At 37.9% G+C, this 24011-nt stretch overlaps 1 protein-coding gene across 1 annotated transcript in view; it reads left to right on the forward strand.

Moving 5' to 3' along the window:
* Positions 1–24011, forward strand: part of FREM2 (FRAS1 related extracellular matrix 2) — a 176312-nt gene that overhangs the window by 105747 nt on the left and 46554 nt on the right. The window contains exons 7-13 of the mRNA XM_075199037.1: positions 16800–16949; positions 17698–17907; positions 19115–19312; positions 20699–20863; positions 20959–21141; positions 22288–22418; positions 23257–23415. Of these exons, the coding sequence (XP_075055138.1) occupies positions 16800–16949; positions 17698–17907; positions 19115–19312; positions 20699–20863; positions 20959–21141; positions 22288–22418; positions 23257–23415 (1196 nt within the window). The remainder of the gene's footprint in view (positions 1–16799; positions 16950–17697; positions 17908–19114; positions 19313–20698; positions 20864–20958; positions 21142–22287; positions 22419–23256; positions 23416–24011) is intronic.

Genomic DNA, 24011 nt, shown 5'->3' on the forward strand with positions numbered 1-24011 from the left:
TTTGACTCTTCTGTAATTGCATATTACTAGTTTATTTCAAGACATGTTTGTAACTTGTCTGCTGCCTTCTGTAAAAATAAGCATACATAAAACGTGCTTCTAACCTATCTTCTTATGAGTTGGAAATTTCAGCTGACGTGTTTGAAAAGATCTGAGCTCTACCATGACTCTCCCATCCCTGCCAAGAATTCTGTTAATGTTTGACATTGCTGTAACAATGTTGGAACCGTGTAAAACAGTTGATATGAAAGTGCGTTTCAAGGATGTTATAAAAAAGAAAGAAAAAGCAAATACAATCAAATATATGATAATGATAAATTGTCATAACATTTTTGGAATATATACTTTTTGGTTCTCACTTGTGCGATCAGAATGGGACAGATTTGGGGCAACAGTTTGAGTAATACAGAGGAGCTATCATCACTGTGTAGTTCTACCAGTTGAACCTTCTACTTCTCATAATACGTTATTGGTTTGTTATATGATCTTAGTCTGCATACATTATTTCAGATTAATGTTTCATAACATTCCTAGATTTAAAGAGCCATTCGCAAACTGCAGACTGGTTCTTGGTATGCATAAATGCGCCTACTTATCCACCTAGCACATGTCAGGCTGTGCCTCTGTTTGTGGGTTTGTAGACGCACCTGAAAATGTTCATGGTAGAACGAGGGGAACTTTTCAAAGTGCACGTAGAAAGACACTTTACTGCACTGATAGTAAAGGTAGAGACGCAAGCTCCAACATCTCAGAGCTTCAGGAAGAATCACGTCATTTTGTGGGGAGAAAAAAGGTTGTGCACCCTTCGCAATACAGATAACTCAACTCAAAATCCACCTTCTACAGTCCTTTATCTCATTTAAATGATCTTGTCCCTTAATACATGATCTTGTTTTTTGCGCTTGTTGGTGCAAAAGTTCACTTAATACATAATGGATTGGCCAATTCACCAATCCCCTGTTATCGAGTTGCAGTCATTTGCCCAACACAGATGCCGTCATGGTTTAGTTGCATAAAATATTTGTTTTTACTGAAGTTTGCCACTTTTTGGATTCGTAAATGATCCTTACAAATGGCAATGTTTTCAAACCTTTACAGAACTTTTACAACTTTTATTGCTTTTCTCAAGTTTATATAGCATCATCATTATCAGTTTATTTATTTTGCATCGATATGATGCCACAGATACCGTAGCACCTGACATATTTCTCATATATGAGAACAGTAAGCATAAGGACAGGTACAGGTGCAAAATAATCAATACTTCTGTGCAATTAGCAGACATTAACAAATCGTACGGCATACAACATCAAACTTAACAATGGACATACAATTAAACAGGTAGATGGATAGAGGACAGACATGAGACATAAGATAGAGAGTACCCTGTCCAAGAAAGCTTACATTCTAGAGGGAGGGGGGAAGAGAGACAGTAGGATTAAGTGGGAAAGTTTAGTTTCCGGTATGGACCAGTTGATGGGGCAGTGTAGAGAGACATAGAAAGCAATCAGTAGACTTACACATTGTGGAGCACCAAGGCACTATGCTGAGGATTCATGATGGAGTGGTAGCAGTAAAGGAGACCTATCAGGAAGGAAGTGGCAACAAGTGGTTGACTACAGGCAGTGTGGCTATGAGAAGACCCAAATACTAGCCCCAGGTGGAGAAGGTAAGCCATGGATATACAGGAGTGTGCTGGATTTGCAGAAGGGTTGATTGAAGAGATCAGATGATGTAAACATGATCATGAATGAGATGAATTGATGCACTTTGAAGTGTTGCTGGAGCTCAAGAGCAGTGGCAGTGACTGCTGATGTGCAAGCTCTTAGAGCCGGTGAGGAATGGACAATGGCCTCTTAGATGCAAATAGCAGCTAGAGTATGGGCTTAGTCTGTTCCAGGCCAGAGTATGGGGAAGCCGCCCTACTGTACAGCATACGGATATTACAGGTCACCAAGGACTTCTGTGATCATATAGCAGCACAAGGCCACAAACCGAGTTCCTTTATACAAAACACAGAAATCCAAGGGGTGTCCCACACCTAATACTTTATTTGTTCATGATCATGTACTGAAACACTAATGATTCTTTAATATTCTCTCTAATCCACTTTTGATATTAAATTTAGGTATATAGCAAAGTTTTCACCCAATTTTCTTATTTTTATACACTGCAAGCCTCATACCCCATGTCATTTCCAATAAACAACAACATCTCCCTAAATGCATTGAAGTATAAAGCTATCGCCTCATCCCAAGTCCCAAGGTCATACTTGCTCCACTAAGGTCAGTGAGGGAATTCCAGTTACCATGCAGGGTTTGACAACAACACCTGTAGATATTCTGTAATATTTTGTATTGGAAACATCACATAGAAGCCTGCTGCTTTCTACAGTGAGAACAGTACACGTGCTAAAAATAATTATTGTTATAATTATAGTTACTGTTTTATACCCTAATCAGAAGGTGATAGCGTGAGTGTGAATATATTCTGATAAAGATTATCCTATTTGCCTGTCTTCTCCTATTTTAAATTAATTGGGTCTCTGATAAATTGGCTCATTCTGTTTTCTATGGAATCCTGCACTCTTGTTAATTAAGGAAGATATAATCATGAACTCTTTAAACTCCACCTGATGAGATTATTTTATTTCCAAACCCCTCAAAGCTTCACACAGAACACTGAGAAATTATATTATATATATATATATATATATATATATATATATATATATTTGGGACCAGCTGCTCCAAATCACACAGTCATAGTCGCATGTGCACAACTGATCTCCTCTCCCAGCGTAGCAGACAGCTCATTAGCTGTCTGCTGTGACCGCTGACATCACATGTCTTTTGTCACCACAGAATGCGTTGCAGCCAGAGCGCCAAATATAAAACTGTTCAGAAGTGAGCTGAGCTGGTCCTGCTCCACTGCGCTGATTGCTGAATTCAGAGGGGGCTTATGTGTGATCATCATCCTCCCCTGGGTATAGAGCTCAGCTCTGCTCTGCAGTAAATATATTCTGCTCAGTCCCCTCTGAAAAGGATGTCACATCCTGCTGCACTCTGCATATAGGAGGAATCATGATACAGTAGGGAGAAACATTATTATATGCGGGATATAGGAGCAGAATACTGACAGGGGAGTAGAATGCTGACAGGGGAGTACAATGCTGACAGGGGAATAGAATGCTGACAGGGGAGTAGAAGGCTGACAGGGGAATAGAATGCTGACAGGGGAGTAGAAGGCTGACAGGGGAATAGAATGCTGACAGGGGAGTAGAAGGCTGACAGGGGAGTAGAATGCTGACAGGGTGTTTGCAGATTATCTGATATACATACAACAGGAGAAATTGTCTACAACTACAATACCCTATCATGTACAATATGCTCAGTTCCTAGTACTTTCGGTTGTGCCAGTGTACGAGGCAGACAATTAATTGCCTCTACCTGGTAAAACTTACAGATTCATTTCCTTGCTGATTGTACTAGGTATGCCAACAATGAAGAGAAGATGAAAGGTGCTAAGATTACTGCCCAGGACCTCAGAAGCTAATGTAAACCACATCAAACAAAACCATGCTGGCAATATTACAAAAGGCTTCCACTGACTAACTATAGCCTGACTTTTATAATGACCTTTTAAGTCAGCATTCTGTACAGTGCGGTCACAGCTTCTGGCAGGTGGGAAGCACTTTACATAACCAAATCTTCCAATTTATTGTGTGAATATTCAGTTACTTTGTGTTGATTACAATTGTGCAATTTGTGACTTTTTAGATAATTACAGTTACTATTCCCTGCATTAGAGGTATCCTCTGTGCCCTCCAGATGCAGTCAGAGTAGCTTGTACACTGTTCAATATGTGATGGATCATTATCAAATATACATGGGCACTAGTGGTGTTTACTTGATCAGTCATCATCTAATTGGCTGTCCAAATCGCAGCATATGGGCATTTTTTTTTTTTTTAAACAAGTGTTTATTGACGGTCATAAAGAGTTAACAATGCAAAAAAGATATATAATATATCAAACAGAAAATATTCAAATCAAAGAGTAGATAAGCAGAACTCTCCGTGTATAGGAGAGAAAATAAATCAGATTCTATGAAAAAAAAAAAAAAGAAACCGGTATATTTTTATATTTGAAAGAGAGGAAAGAAAAGAGAAGAAGAAGGAAGAAACAGAGAAGGATAAATGAGAAAATGAGAAATGAAGGGGGAGAGATGGGGAGGTGTGTGGGAGAACACTCTTAAGTCAAAAATAATGAGTTCAGAGGGGAGGGGATTACAAATGAGAAGGGAGGTATGATTAGGAAAAAGGGGAGCAGTATTGGAAGTGAGACATCCAGGGATCCCAAACCTTATTAAAAGATTTGGCCGTGTTTCGTATAATACTGGTCATGTATTCCATCTTATACGTTTGCCAAATCCTGTTAGTTATAGCGGAAAAAGAAGGAGAGGCAACCTGTTTCCAATCTATGGCAATTTGACAAGTGGCCACTGAAATAATGTGACGAGCAAGTTTATTTTGGTGTCTAGTGGCCATGGGAAACCCGAGGGGTAGAAGAAAAAATTTAGGGTCAAGGGGTAAGGGAATTTGAATTAACATTTCTATCAAAGCTTTAATTTCACGCCAGAAGGGAGTCCATTTCGGACAGTCCCACCATATATGTAGGAAAGAGCCCGTGCCAGAGCATAGACGCCAACATCTATCAGAGGAATCAGGCAATATCTTTTGTAATCGAGTGGGAACATAGTACCACCGGAAGAGGAGTTTGTAGACATTTTCCTTTATTCGGACACAAATTGAGCTGGAGGCCACATTGTCTCGGATTTCCAACCACTCCTCCTCGTCAAGAGGAGAGCCCAGATCATGTTCCCACGCCAACTCATGTGGGTCACGAGGGGGAATAGAGGGAGCAACTAATTCAGAGTAGATATTAGAATAAGGACCTGACGTCGATGCCTGGTGCAGACACAATGTTTTGATTGTTGTCAGAGGACGAGAAATAAGAAGTACTTTGGCAAAGGAATGAAAGTTGCGAATTTGCAGGGATTAATAAATTATCCGTGTGGAGAGGCCAATTGTGGCTTGAATGTCCGCAAATTGGGGAAATAATATATCGCGAGTTATGTCATTTAGGAAACGTATCCCTCGGGAATGCCACGGAAGGAACGCAGAATGGTATAGGCCTGGAGGGAAGTCTGGGTTATTAAAAAGGGGGATTATTGGTGATGGATGCGGAGAGAGGCCATAGAGCCTGATGGATGTGTCCCATATAGTCAGTGAGTGGGAGATTATGGGATGAGACAAAACCTTTTTGGGGCGGCGTGCCCTTGGAATCCACAGAAGGGAGGCAGGAGTTAGCATTCCCAGACTTTCAGCCTCTAATGTCACCCAAACCCTAGTAGAAGTGGGACCGTTCCATAACACACACTGAGCGATTTGGGCCGATAGGTAATATTTTTTAAAGTTAGGTATACCCAGACCACCACCCCGCGAGGACCTCTGCAGGACCCCGAGTCGTACTCGTGGGCGCTTACCTGCCAAAATGAATTTAGATGACTCAAATTGAAGGAACTTAAATACATAGGGGGGAATTCGGATAGGTAAGGTTTGAAAAAGATATAATAATCTGGGAAGGATATTCATTTTGACTGAGTTTATGCGGCCTATCCAGGAGATAAATTGGGGAGACCAGGCGTTAAAATCTTTCTTAATTTGGGAGAGGGTATGAGGAAAGTTAGCTTGGAATAGATGGGAGAGATTTTTGGTCAGAAAGACGCCCAAGTATTTTATTTTATGGCAGTGCCAAGTAAAGGGGAATGTTTGGTATAGAATTATCTTATCTGTTTTAGAGATATGAAAATCTAAAGTTTCAGTTTTGGCCGGGTTAATTTTATAGCCCGAGAAGTGCCCATAAGTATCTAATTCAGAAAGGAGGGGGGGAAGGGAGGTAATAGGGTTGGACATGCTAATAAGGACATCATCTGCATACAAAGCAATTTTGCTTTCCATAGAACCGACTTTTATACCGGAAATGGATTGGTTGCTACGAATTCTGGCTGCTAACGGCTCAATTATTAGGGCGAAGATGAAGGGGGAGAGGGGACATCCTTGGCGGGTGCCATTGGAGATTTTTAAATGGTTTGGAGGTTAGGCCATTGGCCGATACCGTGGCAGAAGGATTTCGGTAGAGAGCCAAAATACCAGTCAGAAACCTACCAGAAAAGCCCATCGATTCGAGGACCCCCCGCATAAATGTCCAAGAGATGCGGTCAAACGCCTTTTCCGCCTCCAAGGCCATCATGAGGGAGGGTAATTTTCCACTATGAATAGTATGGATCAAATCGATGGACCTTCTAGTGTTGTCGGGGGCCTGTCTCCCTGGGATGAAGCCCGTTGTTCCGGGTGGACCAGATTTGGGAGCAGGGGGTTGAGCCTGGTGGCCAAGATTTTAGCGTAAAGCTTGAGGTCTACATTAAGTAGGGAAATGGGTCTATAGCCCGCACAATGGGCATTTTTATGGAGAGAAATTGCCACTAATTCAGCCTGAATAGAAGATGCAAATGCAGAATCAAGTATGTCAAGTCCTGTTACTATATGGTATCTTACATACTTAGTGGTCTATTTATGACCAATCACAAATTGCTCACGTTAATTGTCATTTCTTATCGCAATGATAAGAAATTAAATAAAATTAAATAACGTGGCAATTTAGTAAACTTGATTATCTGGGACAGCAATCCATCTATAGTAAAGTGATAGCAATCGTGATGACTTTACTAACAGATTGTTAATGGCATGGCTGAATTTGTGATAGGGAGAGCACGAAGCCTTCCATCTTTAGGTGTCGTTAGCTACCAGGGTCAAGCTGTGAATTTCGGAGCTTGATAAGCAGGGCAAAATCACACCCCCCATATGGTTTTGTAATTAAAGAAGCTGGGACCACAGTAGATATTGTAGATCTAGTTATTATTTATAATGTTAACATTAATATAATATTTTTTATTATTAATAAATAGCCTTGATGCTTAAATAGCCTCAAGATTCATATATAGACCTCTTAGTAGGTTTATTGGTTAAATTGTATTTATTATTATATTTTTTTTATTAGCTCTTTTAGTAACGTACAAGGCAGGTCATGCTCTTTAGCAGGTTACAGTACTATATGTTAAAACCACAACACATGAGTGATCCACAGCTTGTTTCAGGCTACTCATCGTGGCAAATAAACTGGCTTTGTATTGCTTTAATTTCTCAGGAATGTGGAAGCTTAATGTGCCAAGATATCTTGACAGGAGTAGCAATGTTATGCATGCTTGGTTTGGTAATATCTTGAGTTCTTTAATTGGGTTAACAGGACCCAGCCTGAAAACCATCTAAGATGACCTTAGCTGTGACCACTGAAGCACAAGACATCAAAGTCATGGAGTTAGCTCCATGCATATCACAGACAGTCTGTAAAATATATGTATATATATTATATATAAATGCTTATGGATTACTGCCATGAAGTAGTCATAGGATTAGTTTCATTGTTATCATATGTAAAATTAATATTCTCTAAAGTATGACACGCTACTGGAAAAACAATTCTAAAAATCATACGCAAAACAAATAACTAAATGACTATTTGCATCTAAGACAATTGGTGAAATGCAATTGCTGAAATAATAAAAACTCCCCCCTGACTTTATAGTGAGGAAGTTGTATCCTGGGCACACTTACTGTGATCCTTATTGTAAATGGGGGCAGTGGTTTGCTGGCAAACACTATGGAAAAGATTGTCCAATAAATATTCAGTAATTTAATCTCAGAAATATTTCTCAATGATCTGGTGGATCATCTTGTCCAACCAGCACTGTTACGCTATCAGCCTCTTCCAGCCTCTTGGAACTTGTTCCTAAGCTGGTATAGCAAATCTGTTGCATCTCCAGAGATTCCGGAAACATCTTCTACAGCCGCTAGGTAGTCACCAGCAGACTTTCTACTATCCTCTGGTGTTTGACAGCCTCTATTGGTAAAATAAAATTATTTTGACATTTTTTATATATTTTTGCTTTTTTTTTCTAGCTCAGCAACATTTTTTTTTTTTAATAAAATTGTATGATAGATTTTCTTGTTCATTGGATCCCTAACTCACCTGCACATCATCATCATCATCAACATTTATTTATATGGCTCCAGCAAATTCCGTAGCGTTTTACAATTCGGAACAAACTGTAATAAAATAATACAGGGTAATACATACAGACAGAGAGGTAAGAGGGCCCTGCTTGCAAGCTTACAATCTATGGGACAATGAGAGTTTGATACATGAGGGTAAGTGCTACATATTGCACATTGGTCCAGCTGGAATGCAAAGGTAAAAGTACTTAGAGGGCTGTATGATCAGTCACACAGCAATGTTGTTCAGAGAGTTATTAACTGTCTATAGGGTGGTAATAGGGTAACCTAAGGAGATTAAGAGGGTGGTTGAGGAATATTATAAGCTTGCTGAAGAAGTAGGTTTTTTTTAGAGAACGCTTGAAGGTTTGAAGACTGCCTCTCAGCACTGGGGTCATGAGTTTGATTCCCGACCATGGCCTTATCTGTGTGGAGTTTGTATGTTCTCCCCGTGTTTGCATGGGGTTCCTCTGGGTGCTCCGGTTTCCTCCCACACTCCAAAAACATACTAGTAGGTTAATTGGCTGCTATCAAATTGGCTCTAGTCTGTGTTTCTGTGTGTGTGTAAGTTAGGGAATTTAGACTGTAAGCTCCAATGGGACAGGGACTGATGTGAGTGAGTTCTCTGTACAGCGCTTCGGAATTAGTGGCACTATAGAAATAAATAAATGATGATGATGGAAAGTCTTATTGTGCGAGGGAGGGAATTTCACAAAGTGGGTGCAGCCCAAGACAAGTCCTGTAACCAGAAATGGGAGCAACATGATTAAAGAACCCTCCAATATGACCCGTTGGGGGGACTTGGGAACATAAATTGGGAAAACCTTATGTATTGCATCGACCAAACACTTGTGTGCTATTGAAATATAGTTATTAAAGACACAAGTGTCCCATAGCTATATATTTTAGCTTTATCTATGTGCCAAAAACATGTATGAGGAAAGAGAATTAGTTTAAACTTTTACTTTGGAAATAAGGGTCACAGATTTTTTGCAAAGTCCATTAGTGGAGCAGTCCTTCCATAAGTCCTGCAGATGTGACTGAGTATGTAACTGCCACTCAGCATTAAGATGACATCAATGCCTCGTATTATGTGAGAAAACACTGATAGGTACAAATTTAGAGCAACACAGGTTTACTACTAATTATCTTTAAAGCACATAGAAACTCTGAGTTTCCGATGCATTATCCCATAACACACCATGACCTTTCACAAAAAAAGGAAAGGTTTGTTTTATGATTATACGCTGTACAGTACAGGAGATACAACTGCAAAATAATAAGGACAGGATATGAGAGAACAAAGAGCAGATTTAGGTTCTTATCCACAGTCCACAAAAAGCACTGGCATTCTCAATTTACTAATTGGTTCTCCTTTAAGCCTGTCTTTTCTTTGCCTTGTTTCTGGCAAATCTACTTTACATACTTATAAAGCTTTTTTTCTTTAGCTATAAAGGAAGGTCATTAATATTTGAACTTTATTCTTTCAGACAGTTTACTAGATTAAAGATGTGATGCTTGCGAAGACTCATTCATTGTATGATGCTCTCTTTGTGACCCATGCCACTCTATACTAATCGTGGCTCTTAAACTTCCCGCTGGAGATCCGCTAAAGCTGCTTTCAGGAAATTAGCTCTGAAACAGGAGTAAGGGTTAGGTTCCCAGCTAACGTTTAAGATAAACCTGTAATACTCTGTGTACCTGTAATAAGCAAGAGATACAAATAATGTTAACATAATATAACAAATACTAAAACAAGAGCATAATAAAACATGTAAAAAAAACACATAAAAATGGAGAACAACTAAAACATTGGGCTGTACACATCTGAATGGTAAGCCAATGCATTTCCTGTGAATACACTATGCAGTGCAAGAAAGGATTCATATGTAGGATATAGTAAATTAAAGTAACATCAACCATTGCAGCATGTAAGAGCCAAAAATAAACAGCAATCACAAGAGATCAATCAGATAGAAATCGGGACTGGCAATATCAGACCATGACCCTGATTTGAAAACACTATTAGGGCCCAATGTGGGTTGTCAAATTTTTCAGAGATCCTGGCGCAATAGGATTATTCCATGTATGGGCAATTTAGGTAAGTACCAATTTAATAAGGAGGCATTCAGCCAAATTAATTTACAAACAATTTTGATGAAGATGAGCCCTAATTTAGATAATAAAATTAAGCAGGAGAGGCCTAAATGTTAATCCTAATTTGTCATTTAGGTCCTTGATGTGACAACTGAAGCACGGAGGCTAAGTGGTTAGCACTTCTGCCTCACAGCGCTGGGGTCATGAGTTCAATTCCCAACCATGGCCTTATCTGTGTGGAGTTTGTTTGTTCTCCCCGTGTATGCGTGGGTTTCCTCTGGGTGCTCTGGTTTCCTCCCACACTCCAAAAACATACTGGTAGGTTAATTGGCTGCTAACAAATTGACCCTAGTCTCTCTTTCTCTGTGTCTGTCTGTCTGTCTGTGTGTGTGTGTGTGTGTGTGTGTGTGTGTGTGTGTGTGTGTGTGTGTGTGTGTGTCTGTGTGTGTGTTAGGGAATTTAGACTGTAAGCCCCAATGGGGCAGGGACTGATGTGAGTGAGTTTCCTGTACAGCGCTGGGAAGTTAGTGGCGCTATATAAATAAATGGTGATGGTGATGATGATGATGACTAACACCTCTGTAACTCTATCATTGCCTCTTAGTATTCAAATAATCAGCAATTTGCTGCATGTTTGCTAAGAACCATTTTAACCAGTTCAACACAGCTGTGTGAATTCATCTAGTTAACAAATATAATTATTTATTTGAGTTTATCATTTTATTTTTTATACATTTCCCCACATGACTGTCTTATCATAAGACCCTTATTATGAATCCTCCAGCAGTAGCACTTCCCTGATAGTATAGAGAAGTTTAAGTATAAATGGCTTAATGCAAGGCTGTCATTTGGAAACGACAGCCTTGTACAGTCAAGTGGCTATGTAAGCTAGGCCAGGCTTTATCATTTACAATTATAAAATATAGACGACAAAATATTCACATTGTTATTTTTTTTATTATTTTTTTTATAGCAAATGTACTTTCATCCAGCTTTTAGTGACGTTTGGTATTTCTACTGTAATCATGATATGTATTAGTGTATGGGAACAGCTGGGTAAACTTGTCTCTTGTCACTTGGAAGCATGCATTATCTTATGGACATCAAATAGTGTGTATCCAGTTTCATTTTAATGTGGAAATCATTTCAGGGGACATTCTCAGAGCTTAGTTGTATACATGATACTGGGAAAACATTATACTAGAATGATAAGTGTCTCGTATTTAAATAATAAAATAAAGTATTTTAAATATTCATTTAGACAGCAAAATGTTTGTATGATGCTCTCTTTATGACCTATGCTGACTCTATGCTGATTTTGTAATTGTACTATTTACATAATGTGTAAAATGTAACTTTCTTTATGAGTGGTTGTTCACAGTGTTTGAGTAGTTGCCATGGTAAATTGACAAATTACCTTAAAACTCGATAGATTATTGGTTGTTTACCAGGGTCATTTTAATTTTTAGAGAAGGCAGAGAGGCAAGAAACACCTGTAAATTCTTTCAGGTAAGTTTCTTGAGCAAGGTTTATCCTGAAATCTGGGTCAAGTAACAGAAATGGTGAAAAAAAATGGCAACATCATATTTAACATAATACGTTCAACGTTGATTCGTACATAGCTGTAATGTAAGCTCAAGCCCCAGCTTTAAACCTATCACAAGCTTTAAAGGATCATTAACCCTAAAATATTAGTTGAAATATATACTAATGTTTTATACGGTCCTTATCTGTGTGGAGTTTGTATGTTCTCCCCGTGTTGTGTGGGTTTCCTCTGGGTGCTCCAGTTTCCTCCCACACTCCAAAAACATACTGGTAGGTTAATTGGCTGCTATCAAAATTGTCCCTAGTCTCTCTCTCTCTCTCTCTCTCTCCATGTCTGTCTGTGTGTAAGTTAGGGAATTTAGACTGTAAGCTCCAATGGGGCAGGGACTGATGTGAATGAGTTCTCTGTACAGCGCTGCGGAATCAGTGGCGCTATATAAATAAATGGTGATAATGATGATACGGTAACTTGTGTGTATTAGCTTTTATGTTTCTTTACACCCAACATTAGCAGATGGACATCAGGGCCTACTAAATATCATCCTTGCCCTAATAATATTTTATAGTGGTACGATGGAATCTGAGCATCACAAAATGAGCTCACAACTAATCTGTGATGACCTTTTGTAATGTGGTCGGTGGACTTCTACTTCTTTAAATCAGCTCTGCCTCTCTACACACCTCTACTTGTACCACCAATGACCTCTTCTAGCCTTGTGCTCCATGCCTCTAACTCAAAGGTCGTCCCATCTTTATAAAAGTAGGTGGATAAAATATCAAAGGTTTAAGGACCAACCAGACCATTGAAATACAAAACATATTAAAAAGTATTCCAAAAACATAAACCTAAAATAACTTAAAACAACATGTAATAAGGTGGAATAAAGCATCATCATGCTTAGTCTGTTAACACCTAATTCAAAACCACAATCAAAACAAAGACAAAAATAACATTAATACCAAAGAGTTCTATTAAATCCCTAGCGCATAATGCCATAATTTTACCTGGACATAAAGACAACAAATGATTAATAGTCCCCACATTCCAGTGTTATGGAGTAATACCCCTGGCTGTCATGTAAGATGCTGATGCTATCCATAGACATGGACAATGTGTTCAGTAGCGATAATGGTTTGGTGAAGATGGATAAAGGGGTATGCAAGAGAAAAAGGTTCTGAGCCTTGAATGTATCTACAGTATAAATAGTATTAGATTGTGAGTTTACTCAGAATTCTACAGGACACAGCTGTAAAGTCTAGAGTAGTAAAGAGTACATTGCAATGACAGGGATTGTGGGGGAAGCATGTTGAACATGGCAGCTTGATAAATGACTTGTAGGACTAAGAGAGAGAGTGATGTTGAAGTAATAGATAGAATTCAGATTTGTGTTGAGAGATTTGCAGCGGATATTTCCCAGAATGTTTCAGTTGGTTCCAGTTGTGACTGTACAAGTTGCACTATAGAATATTATAACATTGACTTATAACTGTAACTTCCTCATGCAAACTGGTTCTGTGTTCATGTATAATTCATGTAGGTGAACCTGTCACCAAACCTGATGTGTACTTGTGGGTCTGGCCAGTCAGCTGAGAATAGCCAATTAACATTGTTAGACAATTAATGTTTGTTCAAATACTATTAGTAAGAGGCTTTGGGCTCTATTTAATCAATGTTTAGGGACAGGCCATGTTTTTCACTCCACATACAGTAGAAATGTGCAAACATCGCCTGTTGATTGATTATTTTTTTTTAGCATTGAAATTGGCTAGACAGTAATAAAATAATAATTCAAAATAGTGATTTAGGTTTGGCTACCTCTAAACTTCTGCTGTGACCTGCAGCACTTCTTATGTACATATTGGCAACCATATTGGCACAATTTGTTGCTTTATGAATATCGGAAATGCATTAAAAGATTTTTAATAATTTAAGGGAAATGTCTAATCATTTTTAATTTGTATTCCACAATTAATAATAAGATCATTTATAAATATTTGGCCTGATTCATTAAGGAAAGATAAGTAAAAAAAATTGAGTAAGTATTCTCCTGGACAAAACCATGTACAATGCAAGGGGTGCAAATTAGTTTTCTATTTTGCACATAAGTTAAATACTGTCAGTTTTTTCATGTAGCATAAAATATACTTGATAGCTTATTTGTACACTGACATTTAAAGTTGATATTTATGTGCTACATGAAAAAACAGACAGTATTTACCTTATGTGCAAAATAGAAAACTAATTTGCACCCCCTGCATTGTAACATGGTTTTGTCCAGGAGAATACTTTTTTTTACTTAACTTTCCTTAATGAATCAGGCCCATTGTCATTATTTCTTGTGGCCTGTCATGGTTAAAAAGGAATGTTTAAACTTACCTGCTTTCTATAGTACTAAAGGTTTTCTGTTTTGCTAAGTAATGATACAATTTTGATGTGTAGTATATGCAGAACATTTTTCCTGTATATGTAAATTAGCAATGAACAATAAAATGTAATAAAATATTAATGTACAATAAAAGAATCTTTTGCAGAGGGATTAACATAATTAAACTGACAAAAATTAAAATCAATTATTCTTTTTGGAAGCAAAACAAACTCCATAATATGCTCATTATTTAAATCAGTTTTCTTACCAGACAATTGGGATAGTAAATTCTGTTACTGGCACAACAGTCAGACATTATAATTGAGTGAATCATTTCTGGAATGTACATAATTTAGCTGACTTGTCAGTTTATCTAAGTGTTTTCAGGTAATATACTATATTTATATATGAATACTCTCTAAAACTGGCATGAACTAATAGAAGCAGTTGAACGTTGATAGAGCAGGAATGAAGGAAATAAATTAAAAGCAGGGGCAAACGCAGGATTTGTAGAGAGGGGTTTCCATGCCACACCGCCAGTGGACGTGGCCAGTATGTTTCAGGGTGTGGCTATAATTTTAGACAGCGCTTAGCTGCACTCCAACTCTTCCTATACCCATCATATACATGGACAATGCTGCCTGCACTACTGTTAGGGGCACACAGCTCTCCCTTTTCGAGCAGAGCCGTGTGAAGCGGGACATACCTCCCAACTGTCCCTACAGTCAGGACAAAGTACTGACTCAGTGTGACAGTTGACAGACTGTCCTGCTCTCTCCTACCTGTTCTTACTGCTTTCAATACTTGTTGGGGAGAGATGGCTGTGAACAGTGCAGACAGAAACGATCTGCACACAAGCTGCAAAGTGGCTGGTTCTGGGGCAGGGTCCAGCCACCTCATGCATACAGTACCCCAGGCTGGGGGGGAGGGGTTCTAGGCACCAGGAAACCCCCCTCGGTTTGCCTATGAAAACTGCAAGAAACGTTGAATAGTCTCTATTTACCTTTAATTCTTCATGACTTGTATATGTTTTTTTTCCAAAAGTCATATATAGATGCTGCTTCATATACAGATGTGCCCAATAATTGTAGACCAGTTATTGACAGCTGGCAGCCCTGAGAAGTATTGTCCATTACTGGATACTGATATCTTCATGCCTAAAGACCAGTATGACCAACCAGTCATGGAGTACACTGCATCTTACGCTGTGTGAAGCAGAAACGTTACTAGCTTGGAGAAGGGCCGCCACAGACACCATTTTTAGACAACCATTCCGAACTATGTCAAATTGGAAATTACACTAATAAAAAAAAGGAAATTACTTAAATCATAGATAAATGTTCCAAGGATTGTGATTGTCACGCTGGCCCTTATGTTTGGGCCTAGCAATGCCTCTTGTGTGAATATATTGAACTGGTGCCCTGATTCGTTCTGTGAGTGAAAGATGGTATACTGCAGCCATAAGGAGTTCAGCTTCAATAGACAATTCTCAGTCCAGCTCCTCACAGAAAAGGTCACGCGTGGTTCTATTGATGTTCCTGGAGCCACACGTGAATCCACTCAATGTATCATGTTGCCTACCACGCAGGTAAACTCTAACAGTCGATTAGAACATCAAAAGTGAAAGTACAAATTGGAAGGGTTAAATCTAAATACTTAAATTGATCCCAAATTTTTCTCAAATAAAGTACCCTGAAAATCCCCAAGAATGTACAATACACCAATTCTATGTTTTCAATCTGTATATTGAGAATTCTCTTGTTTTCACCCTTGTTCACCAAATGTGCAGATATTGAGGCTGATGCTGTGTTGGACAAAATATGCAAATTGTTTCTGCACATGCAAAGATAACAAGCCGCATGCTTATGCATGTATGCAGATTTGCTGACTCTAACACTAAGCCCACTAGTGAACTAGTGATTGGAGAGGGGGGATGGAATGGGGCGTTCTAGAGTAAGCCGAGTACTCCTAGGGCACGCAATTGAAACAGTGGCAGATCCAAACAGAGAAACATATATGTCTGTCAAAGCTGCATCAGTTGTGGGTGCAAATATACGCTGATGACGATGACGATTGCCAGCACTAACTAATCACTTCTGATTGGCTGACTGCAGATTCTCCTCTGAAGCTGATAAGTGCTTATTTGCATTGCTCATGCATATGTTATAGAATTTTGTATGCATATTATAGGAAGGTTATTTTTGTACATGAAAAGCAGCAGAGTTTTTTGCAACTTTGCATATGTACACAATTGCGCTTTTTTAGTGATCAGATTTAACGTAAATGTGTTAACCTTCAGCATCGGCCCCTATATGTTTTTCTGATAAGAATCAATTAGTATTTATATTTGATTGTTTTGGAAGGTTATTGATTAATTTTAAACCACAAAAAATATCAATAGTTTTTTACGTTTACTTTTTGATTTCACCCGTTTGCGACATTTAATATATATTATTGAAGGAATGTTCAGAGTATCTCCATATACAGTAATAGAACTTTTATGAAATGTTATTTACACTGTATTTACTTTCCAGTGTCTTTATCATTTGTTTCTAAAACGATTCAATCTCTCCAATGTTATAAGCATACTGATGTATATATAATATTTTAATTTCTCAGAACCTGCTTTCTACTTTGGAGATGTGGAACTGTACGTCGATGAAAGTGCGGGATACATTGAAGTACGTGTATGGAGGACTGGTACCGATCTATCGAAAACTGCCACTGTGACAGTGCGGTCGCAGAAGACGGAACCAGTGTCAGCCATTGGTGAGTAGAGCAGGACATAGATCGCTGCGGAATTTAAATAGCGCTGAGGAATTAGTGGCGCTATATAAATAAATGGTGATGATGATGATATTCTTATGTCTATTCCAAGCATGTTTAAATTGCTGTACTGTAGCCTTGAGCTTGGGTCACTCACGATTCTGCTTCTTTGAGGGTGGTGGTGGTGGGGGTCGTGGTTCAGGGGCGAAATATGATTTTGAGTTAAGTTCGCTTAAAAGGGATTCTGTTCTTTAAAAAAATAGTGAGGTGGGACATCAAATGCATTTTCAAACAGCAAGCAGTTACTATATAGCAATTATATCACTGCAGTATGTGAGCCACCTGATGCATACTGTACAAGGGCTTCCCTAGATCGCCAAATTGGGATGAATACATTGGTGGCACAAAAATCATTTTACATAGAGAGTCTGTTTAATGCTTGCAGAAATCATTTAAACAAAATATATTTTCCCTTAGGTCATCAGGTATTTCTATTGTGTGACGTTCTATTGAATCACAGTCAGTACCTGTTATCTGCTATGATCAAATGTACAACACAAAATTAACATTTAAACCTGTTTTCAAGGTCACTTAGAGGATAAACCCTTTTGTAAAGATATATTGAATTTAAGGGTTTGGTAATAGATATATAAATGTGGTATTAATGTGTTAATTAAAATGCAAATATATTAAAATATTGTACTGTACTATTGTCAGAAACAAACTGATACAAATGCATGTGTTTTCCTAGCTGGCATTGACTACGTAGGGATCAGTCGGAATCTAGACTTCGCACCTGGCGTCAACATGCAGACCTTCCGTGTGGTCATTCTGGATGACTTAGGACTGCCGGTGCTGGAGGGAATAGAGAAGTTTGAACTAGTGTTGCGTATGCCTATGAGTGCTGTCCTCGGGGAGCCAAGCAAAGCTACAATATTTATCAATGACACCGTCTCTGACTGTAAGTGACATTTCTATTAATATCATATTGCTGTTGGCCAACTTGTAAGATGTTATTTAGTAGCACCCATGTAAGCTGCCCTTTATGCGTAATGCTCAATGGATTATTGGTATCCTGTTGAATGAGTTCAATAGGAAAGAGATATTATACAAGTTTCAGGGTATGAAAGGTAATTTCAGCTATTGATTTAGCACAAATGCAACTATTTGTTCACCTCACGGACCAACATTCCCACATTGGGAAAACCAATCTCCTATTCTCCGGGATGGTGACTCCCACTGGAAATTAGCATGTTTGAAAGATTAGAATCAGTCTAGTCCAGCCGGCCATCACTTTTGTATCACCTTCATAAATTTTACTTTCTATATTTCCCCTAAAAAATACTGCTTTGTTTAATGTGCTCAATTAATCATGAGAGTTATGAATGAGCTGGAATGTGCAAGAGGTTAATTAAATTTTAGCTATCGTTTTCTAGAATGTACTATAAAATGATATCTAGAATCTGATTGGTATCTTGTCTCACTATGTGCCTTGTTAGGCCTAGCCCACACTCAGCTAGGGTGCCCCGATACTCGTAGCCTCTGTTCACATAGTGCAACATGTTCGCCTCTGCAGGCGCTATGACTTTCACGTGGACGCACCTCTTAATGTGGGGCGCAGTCATACACAGACAGATGCAGATGTCATTTGCAATGCAGGCGGGGCATATTTTGTACTTTCCTAAATAACTCATAGTCTTACAGAAATGTGCACATCTTCTCTTTTGACAGCCATTTGTTGGGAACTTGATTGTAAAATGTTATTTCAATAATCAGTGGTAGATATCGAAATAAAAATATGTTTTCTAATATTTCTTCAAATCAATGGCTTATGGTTAAGTACACTGACCATATAACAGTGTCAGCCCACCAGAGACCCGGAATGAGATACCAGTGTCAGTTCTGGATGACCATGGTCCCTGTCTTACTGTATTCCAAGCACTAATAATGAAATGCCAAGCTTGATTGGGTAGGGTAACTGTGTTTGCAAAATCGCTTTGCGTAAAACTATTCATGAATGTTCTGTATTTCTTATGAATACATCGTTTTCAGGCTTGAATTCAGATATTACACATTGGGTGGCTCAGTGGAAGTGATCTTGCACACTTGATGATGTCATACATTTGTCTGTAGCATTGATCTCATTTAAAAGTTGTTATTGTTCACAGTGCCAAAGGTGCAGTTCAGAGAACCCATGTACATGGGCTTTGAAAAGGATGGTAAGATCACAGCCATGGTGTACAGGAGTGGGGATGTCAGTTACAAGTCTACAGTCCGTTGTTATACTCGCCAGGGGTCTGCACAGGTGATGATGGACTTTGAAGAAAGACCAAACACGGATAGTTCAATCATCACATTCCTTCCAGGTATTTTCCATGTTTGCTTTTCATGTCAAGTTTCTTTATTGTTCCCCAGAATCAAGCTGTTAAAGAACCTATTCTAAAGGATTTATTCAAATTATGTAACTAGTATTTTACTATTTTGCAAACATAAAATGAATATCCAATAATTTTCTACTCATATTCCTCAAATGACAAGATAATCTGTATTACTATTATTATTATTATTATTATTATTATTATTATAATAATAATAATGATATTCCTTCTGTATTTGGGTTGAAAAACAACATTTAAGCTGACGATTTTCCCTGCAGCGAGGGTTAACATTGTGTAGAGTGCAGCAACATTGTTGTAACAAAGTAATCAGCTGCCATGTTTTATTGTAGTGAGAGAATCAGACTGTTATCTTGTTAAACTTCTCTGAGATGTCAGCGGAAACCTAAAACTCACAATTAGAGTACATCAGCATTGATATATTTTTCTCCCCAGCAGAAGACAGCAGTAAAATAATAGCAATAAGTAGTAAATCATAATGTTATCACATTTGTATACTGCAAAAAGTGTGCCGCTTACAGAGCATCTGTTATGCAATTTTGAAAACTGTAACACTAGTGCAGCCCGAGATGAAGCCTAATTGCAATGTACAGTTGTTATAAAACACATACAAACTAAATATGCTTCTGCCAGTATATGGGCAAGTGGGCTGCACGGTGGTTAGCAATTCTGCCTCACAGCACTGGGGTCATGAGTTCAATTCCCGACCATGGCCTTATCTGTGTGGAGTTTGTATGTTCTCCCCGTGTTTGCGTGGGTTTCCTCCGGGTGCTCTGGTTTCCTCCCACACTCCAAAAACATACTGGTAGGTTAATTGGCTGCTATCAAAATTGACCCTAGTCTCTCTCTCTCTCTCTCTGTGTGTGTGTGTTCGGGAATTTAGACTGTAAGCTCCAATGGGGCAGGGACTGATATGAATGAGTTCTCTGTACGGCGCTGCAGAATTAGTGACGCTATATAAATAAATGCTGCTGCTGATGATGATGATGATGAAGTGCACTCTTAATTAATGCTAATGAATATTTAAAGCTGCAGAGAAGATGGCTTCATGCAGTCATGTAAAAAGGTGAATCTACAAGAAACTATGCAGTTGTAACACGCAGTAATTGTAACATGTTTAGTTATAAGCAGCCTTCTCAGATATCAGTTTAATATGCAGTTGTGCATTAGTCACGGGTATGTTTTTTAAAATGTAAAATTTATTGGAGGTCGGGAGAAATGTGCTGTTATCGTTTATCTATGCTATATTTATTGAATTTACTATTATTTTGTTGTATACTGTATATGCTTGTTAAGTTTGCATCTGTGCAGTTTACCATTACTGTAAATAAAAGGAGTTGCATATTGCTTTTACAGGAGAGACGGAGCGTCCTTGCATTCTGGTGCTGATGGACGATTCCATCCACGAAGAGGAGGAAGAGCTGCGACTAGTCCTTGGCACTCCAAGAAGTGAATCTCCCTTTGGAGCCTCCATTGGAGAACTCAATGAGACCTTAATAAAAATTAAAGATGATGCAGACAGTAAGACTCTTAGAACCTCATAAAAAAAAACGTTGAACGTCAACCTCACAGCTCATACCTAATAAAGTTAACTCATAAACTTTTCTATGTTCCAGAGGCAATAATAAAGTTTGGAGACACCAAGTTTAGTGTGAACGAGCCAAAGGACCCCGGACAAATCGTTGTTGTAAAAATTCCAGTTGTTCGTCTGGGAGACACATCAAAGGTTTCCATTGTCCGTGTGCACACAAAGGACGGCTCTGCTACCTCTGGAGAAGATTATAATCCAGTGTCTGAAGGTACACTCCATTCCATTTATAGACTTCAGATCAATACCGCACCCACATAGCAACATGCTGGTATTTGTCTATGACGAACTTATTGATCTCATGATGCAACGAGTGAATATACAGAAAGTCTTGGAATGCAGGGTGAAAGAATTAAGAACAGAGCTGGTCTGTTTAGTGACCTGAATTAAATTTAGAGTTGGATCTTTTTATATTTTATTTTACAATATCTCACTAATTCTCAGAAACGTTAAGAAATTCATGAAAATGAAAAGCCTAAGCTCCAATAGAGAGTACATGCGTACTTTCAAATGATAGACAAAGTCTTGAGAAAAATTAAATATTTATTTCTGTAGGAACTTGTCTAAACATGGCCTGTTGACCTTGTGAAATCAGTTCTCTCAGTTCTTAAAGGAAGGGATTTCTTTGAAGGATATCCCTATATTTAAACATAATGGGCCTGATTTATTAAGGATCTTAACTTAAGAAACTTCTTATTCAGTATCCTGGACAAAACCATGTTACAATGCAAGGGGTGCAAATTAGTATTCTGTTTTGCACATAAGTTATATACTGACTGTTTTTTCATGTAGAACACAAATACTTGATAGCTTATTTGTACACTGACATTAAAAGTTGTTATTTGTGTGCTACATGAAAAAACAGTCAGTAATTAACTTATGTGCAAAACAAAATACTAATTTGCACCCCTTGCATTGTAACATGGTTTTGTCCAGGAGACTGAAATAAGAAGTTTCTCAAGTTAAGATCCTTAATGAATCAGGCCAATAATACTGATTCAAATTTAGGATCATAGCTTGTGTTTAATCATCTCCCAAACTGAACAGCTGAAGCGTAGGTTACCAAATATATAAAATAAAATTAGCTTTTATTGATCATATTAAATAAAATAAATATTACATTAAAATCGGCTTACCTTGTTTAAGCCTAAAAATTATCATATGCTATTTTAATGGAAATGCTTAACATTGACATTGCTGTTAATGTATATAGATTATTATCATTTAGTCAGGTCCTCACCAGCAGAATCTTTTAGACAGTGTGTATTAGTTATTTTAACCATTTTGGACTTTTTTTATTTTATGACAAAAAAATGTGAAAAGTACTTTTAGTTCAACATCTACATTTATGTTTCAGAAATTGAATTTAAGGAGGGTGAAACCCAGCATGTGGTGGAGATTGAAGTACTTTATGATGGAGCTAGAGAAATGAGAGAAGCGTTTACTGTGCACCTGAAACCTGATGAAAACATGGTTGCAGAAATTCAGGTAATAGAGAAAGCACTTTTTTATTTTTATTTGTTTTCAGGTCTAACTCCGTTTATTGATTCATAGTAAGTCTGTTGTAGCTTTGCACAGTGCCTGCTAAGCTGATGATTGACAGATTGGGAGTTCGTGTCTGGGAGGCTATTTCTTGTCAGTAGTGTAGGATTGGGGCAGTGAACTATGGTGCCTGATGTGACCTTCCAGATGCCATGACAAGGATATAAAGCCCGAGGAGACACAAACTCCCAACATGTCAATCACTGCTAACAGCCTTAGTAGCGGGGTGGAAGATGGGTAGCTTAAAATGTGTTCGATTATATCCATTTAAAATATTTTAGCTGGCTGTTAATCATTAATTGTTGAAATATAATTTTCTTGGTAAAAGGCATAATAGGCTTTCATCATTTTCCGATCATCCATAGTCAGAAATACACTCAGAGATATAACTGGTTTTAGTGAATTGTCAGGCTGCACGTTTCAGTGATTCCTATTGTAAAGAACCTGTAACCAAACTCTATCGATGGCAACCATCAAAAGGAGTAACTAGTAAATAAGATCGGTAGAGACCTGTCCTGTTATAGTTCTGTTATACATACTAAACGTAGAAACCTCTATTTTTATTAGGAGTTTTGAGTATTTCCCCTTATAGATTTTTACTTACCACCTGTTGCACTACTTTCACACTTTTTTATTCTCATGTTCACTAATCCGCTTCGGTCTTCACCAAATTTCTGTGGTCCGTGTTCCACCATCCGTGAAGCGTAGGCACAGTACATGGACAGGTGTGTTTGGTCTCTGTTTTTATGTCTGTGTTTTCCTAATAGCAGATTTTCTATTGTAGATGTCTAAAGCCATTGTGTACATTGAAGAAATGAACAGCATGGCGGATGTAACCTTCCCCTCCGTTCCGCAAGTTGTCTCTCTCTTCTTATACGATGACACCTCAAGAGCTAAAGACAACCCCAATCCTATAGCTGGATACCCTGTGGCCTGCATTACGGTCAGTTCTGTGTATAATAGATTAATGGACAGCAAATGATCCACTACTTTTGTCTTCTACTTTGATCAGCAGTGAAATAGTGGATGTATGTAGAAATGTTGCTGCTACTTTACTTCATAATTTTAAAGAAGGTTCATTGTAAAATAAAAGCAAGGTGATATAGTAATTAAAGCAATGTACTAAATATTGCAAATAAAAATAATTATATATATATATATATATGTATATATATCAGACTTTGCTATAAAATGCTATGCTCGGTATACTCACCATGATTATCAGGACAGATTGTATAACCCAATCTCTCCAGAATTTCACTGCCAGTAATGTTGTCTGTGCAGAGGGTAGGATTTCATAGCAAAACCTAATTTATATATATATGCATATTGTACACATGTGATATTGGATAATTATCAAAAAAAACTAAACACTTTATTTTTATATTGTAAATGTATTATTATTAATTATTATTATTATTATTATTATTATTATTATTATTATTATTATTATTATTATTTATATGATAGATCTCATTTAATATAATCTTTAGAAAAGGAAAAATTCCATATATTATGATTGGGGAAACCTTACTGGTG

Source organism: Mixophyes fleayi, chromosome 2 (genome assembly GCF_038048845.1).
Source record: "Mixophyes fleayi isolate aMixFle1 chromosome 2, aMixFle1.hap1, whole genome shotgun sequence".
NCBI classification, from domain to species: Eukaryota; Metazoa; Chordata; class Amphibia; order Anura; family Limnodynastidae; genus Mixophyes; species Mixophyes fleayi.